This window comes from Oxyura jamaicensis, chromosome 1 (assembly GCF_011077185.1).
Source record: "Oxyura jamaicensis isolate SHBP4307 breed ruddy duck chromosome 1, BPBGC_Ojam_1.0, whole genome shotgun sequence".
Lineage (NCBI taxonomy): Eukaryota > Metazoa > Chordata > Aves > Anseriformes > Anatidae > Oxyura > Oxyura jamaicensis.
The window spans coordinates 15,393,734-15,406,056 of NC_048893.1; the positions used below are offsets into that span (position 1 = coordinate 15,393,734).

The following is a 12,323-nucleotide window of genomic DNA, read 5'->3' on the forward strand; positions in this document are numbered from 1 at the left end:
ATGTCACACATTCTGTTTTATCAAATTGTTTAAAGGTTATGCTGTCATTCCCTAAATGCCAACACCAAGCTTATGTGCAAAAGTTGAACTCTTTGTCTTTTCACTGACCTTGCCACTTACTGTTTCAAATATATTGTATCACATAGCACTGTGTCTTTCTAACTAGGAATGTTCTTGAAGAATGTTTTCTTTATACTCAAATGCTGAGATTCTAGAAAACATCTGAGAAACAGAAGGTGTTCCACGCTGTTTTAAGTAGAGACTTCATGTCTGAAAAATACTTTATACTTACTGTCAGTGTCTTATGCAGTGTATTGCAACTCAGGTACAGTTGCACTCTCTTCATGGTCCTGGATCACCGAGTGGCTGAGGTTGGCAGGGACCTTTGGAGGCCATTTGGTCCAACACCCCTGCTCCAACAGGAACACCCAGAGCCACTTGACCAGGACAATGTCTGGTCTTTAACCAAGACCTTTAGTAGCATATTGGTATTTAAATTAACTAGGGATTATTATATCTTTTTACTTTGCTACAAGATTTTAGTTGGAAGATTGACTACATAGTAATACTTCATCGTGAATTTGCAGTCAGTGTATAGCACACACTGTACAATGTAGAGTGGTGAAGCTCATTAGTGATTTATGGAATGTCATACTTTCACTGTTTTAGTTAATGTGTGTACATCAATTAACTGTAAGCCTTCTGCTATAAGAAAGTTGGTTTTATATGCAATGTTATGACAGATCAAGAATGGGAAGTGGGGATGGTGCATCTAAAAAGAGAATGTCTTTTAGATGAGGCAGAAAAACACTTCCTATATTCCAGAATAAAGCTGTAACAGTACGTTCTAAAACCACCTGACTTCAAACTTCAGTGAAGCTGAGTTTAATTTAGCAGAAAGCATACAGCTATGATTTTTGGCCAGTGTAGACTCCTGTTTAAAATGACTGTAGACATTTCACAGTTCAATGGAGTATCTCAATAAGGAACATTTGTCAGCCCTGACATTTGTTAGATGATTTTTTTAGTTGTTACCCTCCTCAAAAGAGCCAGTTTCAGATGATTTCTCTACTGGATATCTGGTGCTGCTATCAGGGCAGGAGAATCCAATATTTATGATGCTGTCTTTGTAATTTTAAAGGTTTTACAGAGAGTTCAGTCTGGGAAAGCCAGATATCATCTTTGCCTTTTTTCATTGAATAAAAAAAAAAAAAGTAAAATTAAAAATCTTAAATACAAAGCAGTTCAATATCTTGTTTATTTTGTGGCATGGATGATTAACTTGAATAAAACGTCATTCGTGGAAGAAATAACAGGTAGATTTCTCAAATAGGTGATTTATTCTCCTCAGAAAAGTTGGCATAAGATCTATGTAAAAAATACAGAGAATCGGGTAATTCCAAGCAGCTATGTAATATCGAGAAGCAACAGAATACATTTAAATAAATGTCAGACTGTCACTAGGTACATATTTACAATTACTGTCAGTTTACAAAAGATTCTAAGAGAAATTTGTCTTCCTAGTTGTCATCTTAGTATTAAATCCTAGCATAGTTGTGTTTAATTATGATCCTATATGATTCAAAGACTTTATAAGGAAAAAATAAATAAAAATAATCATCTGCCCTTTTGTCTTCATCCAATATGCTTTGTACGTAGCACTTAAGCAGACAATTTGCACTCAACATTTTAGGAGGTGAGGATGAGGAATTGCTCTTTCAAGCATTACTTCTGCACATCTTTTGTTCGTATTGTCCTCGGATCTTACGTCATAGTGGCAGAGGTTATGCAATGCATTAAACCTCCTTTTTTCTTCTTCTTTTGAAGGCTTCCAAGCTTCCAATGTCAATAATTATAGTGGGGGTAGGACCAGCAGAATTTGATGGTAAGTGTTTTAGTGTTTTTTAGAATGTTTTATGTTTGTTTACATATTAGTAATATGTGGTTTTTCAAACAAATATTGTTCTTTATAAAAAAAAAAAAAAAATATAAAAAAAAAGGAAACAGAATATGGAACAAGCAGTAAGCACCGTTGACATTTCCAGCTGGATTGATTGATAACTCAGTATGATTACAAGCTACCATGTCGAGCTGTATAGCCCCTCAGGCTCTCTGTTCAAGTCACAGAACCATATGGGGGCTGAGCATTTACATAGCTCTAGAAGATGAGTGGGGAAAAAAAAAGAGTAAAATAAGTATACTCAAGTAATTCTGAATATTTTCAACATGCGTATTTCATGTCAGCTGAATGGAAATTTGATCATGTGTTCTTATCGCAGCAATAAAATGCTAAGAAAAGTAAATAAATTTGAAGAAGTGATATGGGTTAAACTGGGTTTCACTTTATAACAGACCTTACTGTCTACCAGCATGGGGAGAATATTACAGCAGGGAAGAAATCACCAGGATTATTTACATATGCTTTTTTATGGTGTTCCAGAACAGCATTGCATCTCTATTGCAATGACTAAGCTGCTTCCATTATTTGGACTAATTTATTAAGTGGCATCTTGCACATCAGCGCACTGTGAAGTGTAGACATTCCCTTTATATCTGTTTCTCAAAGTTATACATCCTTTTTTTTTTTTTTCCATTTTAGTACTTCTGGTTAGACAGCATGTCTTCTTTTGTACATGAAACTACCATGTTTCATTTTGTGCATGAAACTACTTAGTACTACCACAGGTATATAATGTAAGTAGTTCTCAATGACTATACATTTAAATTCTTATACAAATATTCCAGGAGTATGAAAACAAGAGGAAAAAATGATACAAGAAAAATACTTCATTGGGGTTGATTTTCTCATGCTTTCTGGCAAGTTTTGTGTTAAAGTATCACATTCCTTTTTCAGAGTGTCCAAATGGACATTCACACTTCAGGTGACTGTATGCCACAAGCAATGAGAAGAGACCATTTCTCTTCATAAAAGCATTAAGAAGGAAATTTGCAAGCTTTACTTTCCCCCAGAAAATTCAAACTCTAGACCTATGTTACTTATTTTTTCCTCACCCCACCTTTGCTTTTTCCCTTTCTCTGTTTATCCAGTCCTTGAGTTTGCTCAAACTCCTCTTGACTCTGCCAGCTCATGTAGATTCTGTCTTCTTTTTACTTCTGGAAGCTGTCTTTACTGAGTTTTGGAGATGTCATCCCTATAACTTTTGTTAAAGCAGGATTCTGATTCTAGTGCAGGATACAGTTTCCATCTTTGGACTGATGCCCCATGAGTGTAATTCACCTATTAGATGCGTGTCAGATCTGTAGACCCTCAACACTTGAGAGGGCAGAGAAATTACTTGTCCCACATACAGAAGTTCTTCCTGGAAAAAACAACAGTCTCCATGTTTGATGTGGACACTGAAAAAGTGTGTGTGTAGGAGCGTGTACATTCCAGGCATACTCTTACAGTTCAAAGGCAGTCTAGCTTCAGTTCTGCTGTAGAGAGACTGAGCTACTTCTCTCCAGATATCACTGCCCACTCTAGATCTCAAAGGCCCTGGGGGCTACCAGAGGGATAAAAGTCTGGAGCATAGGTAAAAGTCTGAAGCTTTGATAGATGTTATGTACCTTTGGCACAGCTTTATATAAGGATGTCAGTATGACTACGAAGGCTCAGACCAGTGTTCTGTTTTGCCCAGTGATCAGACTGTGAAATGGCCACAGGTATTTATCTAGAGAATGTCAGAAATGAAATAAGCAAAAAAGATATTTCCCTGAATACTGTCTTTAGTTCTGAATTTCCTGAGCAGAATGTGGTTTATGTTTATTTTGGAAATTTTCAGTGGATCTTTCCTGCAAATACCTGTCCAGTCTTCTGGCTTGAACATATGTACATTTTTTTGCATCAATAGCAACATCTAGCGATGTGTTCTACAGGCCTACTAACTATTTTTTGCAGAAATATATTCTTCTGTTTTGTTTGAACTTGGATCCTGATAGCTTTATTTATGCTTTCGAGTTCTTGCATTGGAAGAAATAGGTTTTGAAATTTGGGGTTCAGTGAGCTCAGCACTGTTTGTAATTGCCTAAGAAGCTGTAGTGCTCCAGGGCTTAGATTTTCATACAGTGTACTGAAAGAAGGATTGTAGGATTGCTGATCCAATGGCTGAGCAATTATTTTGTAATCCCAGGTCCATCCATTGCAACACTGACTGCAGAGCTGGTAGGCCTTTCTACAGAGGTCTAGAATGGCTTCTGGGTATATTGACAATTACAGTTTTCCTGGACCCTGTTCAAAAAAAATGCAAGAGCTAGCTAGTAAATTTAAGAAAATTATTTTAACTCCTAACTCATGTGTAATAACAGTCATTACATTTCCAGTATGAATGTTATTGCCTTGTTGTGCTATATCCTTTGTTACCTTCTGTAACAATAGTTTCTGAAGATGAATTCTTCTCCACCTATGAAAGTATGAATATAGCCTTACCACAAGGATATGCTTGCTGGTTTGGGAGCTGGAGGGATATAGTGGACCTTATCATGGTGTGTTTTGTTCTGAAGATGAGAATAAAGGCAAAAAGTAGGTATTGTTAGCATGAAAAAGTACAAAATAACTACAATGAATGATATATTCTATAGAGCAAATGATATTAAGAGTTACCTTAAGGTAGCAATTGTTGGGTTTGTTCCTCTAAAAGTGTAAATTGACAAGTTTTCCTCAGTAATGCTTTTCTTTTGAGTAGTTGAACTCTCACAGATAAATTCATTTGTTTCTTTTTTAAAGCTATGGAAGAACTGGATGGTGATGTAGTCAGGATTTCTTCAAGAGGAAAGTTTGCAGAAAGAGACATTGTGCAGGTGGGAGAGAAAAATTGCCCTAATCATTACATTTTACTGATCCTTTTTGTTTTGACTTCTTGTTCTATCTATATTCCCACCTTTCATTTTACCTTTGCACTGACATACTTTATCTTACGGATGTTTCTAACGAGCTCAGAAACTCTTTGTGATACCTCTAAGCCTTTATATAACACAAAACACTGGATATGCATTGAATAGAAAATGATCCCTAACTGGTAACACACTGAGATAGTCTTAGGGTTATACAGCCATGGGAGAAGAGTTAGGTGCCTCTGCTTTCCAGGTTCTGCAATTTCACTGTGATTCCATGAAGAAAAACTGCAACTTCTGTGGAAATTAGCAGTATCTAGACCCCTAGCAAGTGGATTCGAGATGCTTAGGGTATCTTCCTTTGCCTCTAACTGCCACTACAGAAGACTGTGAGTGTCTCCCAGTTCCCGTGTCCTGTCTTACACATATGACCATGTAGATGCCTCATGCCTCAAGGTATCGCAGATGATAGCAGGCAACTGTGTTCAGGTGACTGAACAAAGCCTTAAAAGTGCTGTTCTGACCTGCATTCCACAGGATCCTCCACTTCTCTGCCAAAGCCCTCTGGTTCTGGTTCTGCTCACTGCCACCGTTCAGTCAGCCCGATGATTGTCATTCACACCTAAGCAGCCACTTGCAGGGCGGTATGGTAGCTCTGCATGCACATACCCACCATAATCACCTTTCTGCCCAAGAGCAGTGGATTTCTAGAAGTCTACAGCTTGTCCAAACCATGTATTTCATCCAGGCTCCTGGCACCCTTTTTTGGCTTACTGATTACATACACACCTGGAAAGACTTAATTTTGTAATTGTTTTCTTGATCAAATCAGAAATTAGATACTCATTTTTATTTTCATGGGATACTAAAGGGGAACAAAACACAGAGAAGGGCATTTGATGGCTCAGCATACTAGTCCCTGCTTGCTGAAGGAAGTATTTAAGAAGTTGATATTTGAAAAGTAGCAAGTTACTTAAAAGTTAGATCAACCTGGTGACTGTAGAAATAATTTTATCTGCCTAAGGTATCCAGCCTAAGTCAGCTATAAACAAGCTGCCTTCAGAACGGGAAGTGCTTCAGGATCCCAGACTAATATTTCTGCAAAGCCCTGTGCCGTGTCAGAATTGTTAAAGCTAATTCACATACCTCTGGCATGCATTTCATTGTGTGCTTTAAATATATGCAAGGTAATTGTACATAATTTCTCCAAACAACAGAATCTCCTAAAGCTGCTGTTTTTACATTCAGTGAGCACAAACAAATAGACTTCTTCAAATGTTATACAAAAGATTAGTGAAAATGTTACGCATCAGAAATATTCTAATTTCAGCTGAAATAAAAAAATTCAGTGAATACATTTTTGTGTTTCCTTGGAATTCATTGCATATCAGAAATGGAATAAAACATTTATTTACTGTGAATGTATTTCAATCAGAACTTTGCCCCAAGCCATACTGAATTAGCTGAAGGCAGTAATATTTTGTGTGCTTTCTGTCTAAATAATAACAAATACGTTATAGTCTAGCTACATAAATAAAAAGGGATAAAGACAAACCCTTTAAGTTTAGTGTGACCTGTGTTTTGTAAATGGTAGGATAAAACTGACTTGCTTTTATAAAATAAACTACTCAAATATAAAAAGATAATCTTTTTTGTGTTTGTGTGTTTTAGGTTAGTTAAAATTAACTAGTAAACCTGACTGTTAATTTTAACAGTCAGTATTATTGTGAAATAAGTAAATTAGGAATGGAGAAATTTGCCCGCTATAAGTGACTCACTGTATTGATAATATTTACTACTGGCTGCAGTTCGTGGAAAGACGTGATCTTTGTTTTTCCCTCCTTGCTAATAAACATAAGTATTGCAGGGACTCTGAATTATATGTCTACCAATTCTTCCTCAGTTTATTTATTTTCTGCTCCTTTGTTTTCCTCTTTTTATTTTTTTTTAGGAAAATATTTACTCATGGTAATGCACCTACTGTTTCTCTTGAACATTTTGTGTATTAACATTTTATATAACCTCTCAAGCTAAAGGCAAAGCATTTTGCATTAGTTCAGTTTCCCTTCAATTTTTCTTACATCTTGCATTCTATAAAAGATTTCTACCACCTCTGCTTGTTCTGTGTGGTAGCTCTAGGCCTTGCTGTCTTTGCCATCTGTCCTTGTGTATCTATGCATATGTTTATCTGTCCGTAGTTCCTCCAACTCTTCTGATACCTATATACCTTAAAGAGAGGGGAGGGAGAATTAATGCAGGCCATCTGTATTGTATAATCGCATTTCAACAACTTCACTGTTGAAGTAGCCAGCCTTTGCTGCAGGAAGTGGTCTGAGTTTTCATGGCTGTAGTTAAGGTGATCTCTTCAAATCGGACACATTTGCTTTTTTAAACAAGACAGCATATGTTTTTTACATAAGACTGCATTATAAAAGGAATAACCATCTGAGAGGGAAATGAACACCAAGCTTATCCCTTCACAGCTGAATGTGTAAACTTACAGGCTACAGAGATATTTCCTTTTTTTGTTATTCTAACTTAATGCTTCTGGGGACAGTTAGATGTATTCTTACCAGTAAGGTGATGGAATTTAAGAAGGAGCAAGCTGTTGAAACTGGGCAGTGCTGTGCTGGCTTCTGGAAACCAATGGTGCTTTTTTTTAATGATCTCAAGAAGTCACTTCCAGACTCAGCTATTCTGTGACTGAGTCATCATCTTCTAAGGAGCTGCTTGCTGGGGAACTACTCCAATCAGTGGCTGTTTATGCTTGATTTGGTCACAGGTTTCAGTGAAACTCAACATAGTTTAAGCACTGAGGATTGAAGCTCTTTATCTGGCAATTTGAGATCCTCATCCAGGAAGTGAAGCAAAGAGCCAACTCTTAGTTGAATTCTAAACATATTTTGGTAGGAGGCTGATGCCTTGATAGGGACAATACTGGACAGTTTGCAAAGCTCGAGATTAAGCATAGGAAAGTTATTGCTAATGCTGTCTATGCCTCAGGTCAAACCCAACCTTCAAATTCCCAAATTTTGCCTGAATGGAACATTTGATCCCTAAATTCTGTGGGATATCTCCATTTCCAATGTGGCTGTTATTTCCAATCCCAGAGCTGGTTGAACTTTCTAGGTGAGCACCACTAAATGTAATAGTACCACATTCTTTTTATCCATCTTCCCTTGTTACCCTCTTCTTCGCTCTTCTGATTTTTGTGGTGGATTTTGAAAACAATATGCAAGTAGCATGCAACAGTGTCATTCTGCATGTGCCATTGTTTCCATGAATCCCCATAGAATCTATAGTGATAGTGCCTTTTAAGAACAATTTTTAATTTTCAACTATTTTGCTTTTGATGAACAAGCTATGTTTTTCATATCCTGCCTCCTTTAAGCATTTTTTTTAATATTGACTCCACTGAAAATAAAGAAGTTAATTGCAAAACACCATAGCAGAATGGTAGCAATAAGCTTCGTCTAGTTTCATAAGTCCAGAGAAGTGCTTTCCAGAGCTGATGTAAAAATGATTTAATTAAGTTCTTTATTGCTGAAAGGTTGCCTTCATATTTTTTTTTCCAATAGTTGCTTTATTTGTTTAATATATTAAGTAGATCTCTTTTGTTGTGTTTTGGGCTTTTTTTCTGTCTTTCCTGGAAGACTCACAGAAATGCGGTGCAAGTTAAACTTTCACTGTAATTCAGTGGTCTCCTAAATCTTGAAAGCTTTAGTGCTTTCTAGAAAAATGAAATTTAATATAAAGTCTTGGTTGATGTGCATCCAAAAAGACAATTTTTTTCAGGTTAGGATAATGGGGAAAAGGGTCTGCTCATTTTAGAGTTCAGCGGGAGATGAGACATCTCTGGGTTTGGCTTCTCGTTCAGTTCTAGTTTTATCCTGGAGAATTATATGAGAAAAGTTAACAATTAAGTCTTCTCTGTTTTACGAGGGGAAAAAGGTACTGTTAGGGTTTGAATTCTGCCATAGCCTACCATATCAATACCAGATGTAGCTTTGGACTCCAAATGACAATTTTGAAAAGTCACCCAACTGCAATCCTGAGATAAACACCAAAATTTGAGCAAGAAGCAGAATTTCAAATAAACCTTCCTTTCACCACAAACAATTAGGTAACTTTACCAACTATATCTCTGCATGCTGTTTGCTGTGAGTAAAAAATCAAGGAGCCTAGATTGTTTCTTTTTCCTTACCAGTAGCACAAGCATCTTGTTAATTATTGTGAATTTCAAGGAAAAGCTGGTGGCTAACTTTTTAGGTGTAGTAGATCTGGGTATCCCGTAATGCATTCTTTTTTGAAATCAAATCTTTTTAGCTTAGAGCCTTAATGCATCTGTTAGTGTCAGGTAGAAAGTATTGAGTTGGTTCATAGTTCTGCTCAGTATAATGAAAAATGATTAAGAATATAAAGTCATCCATTCTTGTTTTGTTCACTTCAGATGGCAAAAATTCTGTCCACAAATTGCCAGAGCAGAGACAGTCTGTTAGGAGAGCCCTATACGAACAGGACATGAAAGCTAAAAATAGCTTTGTGAAACAAAATTATTTTATTGTATAAAAAGGGTTGAGAGACAAGCCAAATATGTCAATAAAGTATGTAACTGGTAATCTGAGCCAGCCATGGTTTAAGAATATGAAGAGCTTCACCCAAGTAAAGCTTGATACTGTTAGACAGTAGATTTTTTTAAATTGAGATATAATTTGTGTATATAAAATACAAAATATGTATGGGCATATGCATATATAAAATGTGTAAGGTAGTAGTATATTCACATACCTTAACTCCCTAGATCAAACCTTCTCATTTTTGTGTTGTAAGATGTCTTCTGTGTTTGCGTAATGACCTGTGTGAATATATCTTTCGTTTTGTAGTTTGTGCCATTCCGGGATTACATTGACAGAAGTGGAAACCACGTGTTAAGCATGGCAAGACTTGCTAAAGATGTTCTAGCTGAGATCCCAGACCAGTTTCTGTCCTACATGAGAGTCAGAGGAATAAAGCCATCACCTGCACCACCACCCTACACACCTCCTATTCATGTGTTACAGACTCAGATTTGAATGCTCCAAAGTGCTTAGCATTTTTCACAAGTCGAGAGTCTCTGGATGCAGCAGTAGCTTTTTGGAGCTAGAAAAATTCTCTTCACATACCAAAATTCTCCATAAGGTTGCATGAGCAACTGAAAAGCTTTTAAATGCTATGATGAAAATGTGTATGTTCTCTCCGAGTCCTTTTTTTTTTTTTTTTTTTTTTTCCTTCTTTTGGACAAGAAACCCTGCTTTTTTGATCTATTTATTCGAGGGGAAAGCACAAGTCAGGATTTCAACTCAGAAGAAATGTCCTCTCTGAATACTGTGTGTACATAAATGTATAGGAATGCTATTCCTCTGTATCAATGTTTACATGTTACTATTTTTAAATTTCAGTACTTTTATAACTATTCTTAAGAATACAAGTTTGGAATATTGATTCACACGTCTTCTAGCTTGCAATAGTTTGTCACAAGATCACAAGAGAAGCAATATCTCTTTGAATGTTTGTCCAGACAAATACAAATGGGAGTTAAGAAAAGGACAACTATATACGTGTTTTCCAATACCTGAATTGCTTCAATCAGTGCTCAGTAATCTATTCATCTTACGCTCTGAGAATAAGTTCCTAAAATGTGAATATCGTAAATTGTGTATGACTTACGACCAACTCCAAACTTCAAGGGGGAGGTATGTGTATTTTTTCAGAGATTCTCCAATTTCTAAGTTTATCTAAGTTTACAGTTTTTTAAACTAGTTACTGAAGCAAATTAGAAGAGTTACTTGCTATAAGTAATTAAAGAAAATTACCTCAAATCAGAACTTTGAGTATTACAGTTGACTCACTGAGCTCATTAGATCTTATCATGCATTCCTTAAAGCACTGGAAATTTTGCATCAGAAAAGTCTTTTGGTGTGATTACAGCAGATGTTTTATAATGGATCATTTTAAACTTAATTTAAAATTATAACTTTTTTGTCTAGATTGCCCATTCAAAGGGATGCTGGCTCTTAATATTTGGGTTTATATTGTCATTTAATCACATTTCCATTCAGGATGCATGAATGATAATGTTAATTAACTGGTTTAAAAATTGCACAACCATGTTGCTTTGTGCACAATTTTGTGTACTGAACTACCCAAAAATTTTATTATATGCCTGTTCATATATAATTATGAAATGATTTTGCATGTACAGTTTTTACAAAATACACAGTTTTGTGAGTTTGTGTCAGATATATTTTATTTAGAACTAATGGCCTTAAATTTCACAAAACTCCTGAAATGATTGTGAATTGCCTTCAAATACTGTTAAAACTGAACATTTTTATTTTTTTGTGTGTCACAATTGTAACTGTCTTGTAATGTAACTTCTTTTCTTTGCATATAAACTGTTTACTACTTCTGTTTCTTACTACTGTATGTGGTAATGTACAGTATGAAACTAAGGTGCGTTTTTTAAGCATGAAAAGTTTTTTTCCAGAAAGCGTATCTTCAATATTAATGGCATATAACTATATAAAAGCAGAATCTTCCATTTTTAAATATATTTAAATTCCTTTAACTATCTCATGCGGGAAGTTCCTTTTTCCAGATAATTATTCTGTTAGTAAGGGAAAAAAAAAAAAAAAAAGAAAAAAGAAAAAAGTTTGTTTGTTTTTTTTTGTAGAAATATTGTTTTATTTTTGTTTCAAAACAGTTTTTACATAAATATGAATTTTAATTTTCTCACCAAAATATGTATTTCTTAGTGGATTGGTGTTGCATGAATGAAATTTGATACCTGACAATTACAAATTTTGATGAAAGTGCATCATAAAGAATGTTTAAATCTACTGAATGGTGGTGGTGTTCTCCTTCCATCTTCTGCCTTTATATTTCATACTTGCATTCTTGGCACTTTATAAATAGCTGAATTAATACTGTATTTCTGTTGCTTCATTCTGTTAGATGAATCTTTATGCTGACATTTGTATTAACTCACATGGGTCCATGTTTTTAGCAGGTTTTCATCCTAAAGCCAAAATTAGCAATTTATGTTAATCAGATTCCAGGTCTTCCAAGTTTTTATTTCTTCACCTGTTATCTAGTAATGATATATTTATCTGGTGTTTTATCTAGTATTTATTCATTTCAGACTGAGTTATTAAAAAAAAAGAGTGACTTTATTAGCTCTCATTTAATCAGCACCTTTTATTAATGCAAAGATCAGTCTCAAAATTAACAGGTGAGGAACTTTTAAAGATTGTTATTTAATCAATTTAATTAACAAAAAATGATGATTAATTTAATAATTAATCCAAAAAAAATCAGTCCAGCACCAGTTCCAACCTATTCTGTTCTACACTGTTTTTTTTCCTTCTGTTTGGTATTGGAGTGTAAGTTTTACATAATTAATGGAAAGAAAAAGATGTAATCAGAGGGCTGATTTGTCCTGGGACCAGTACTGT

The 12,323-nt window shown here is 35.3% G+C and overlaps 1 protein-coding gene across 1 annotated transcript in view; it reads left to right on the top strand.

Moving 5' to 3' along the window:
* The window catches only part of CPNE8 (copine 8), a 102,520-nt gene extending 91,080 nt beyond the window's left edge, over positions 1-11,440 (top strand). The window contains exons 18-20 of the mRNA XM_035338256.1: positions 1,828-1,885; positions 4,724-4,797; positions 9,714-11,440. Coding sequence (XP_035194147.1) covers positions 1,828-1,885; positions 4,724-4,797; positions 9,714-9,902 — 321 coding nt within the window. The 3' untranslated portion in view covers positions 9,903-11,440. The remainder of the gene's footprint in view (positions 1-1,827; positions 1,886-4,723; positions 4,798-9,713) is intronic.
* The last annotated feature ends 883 nt before the right edge of the window (positions 11,441-12,323 follow it).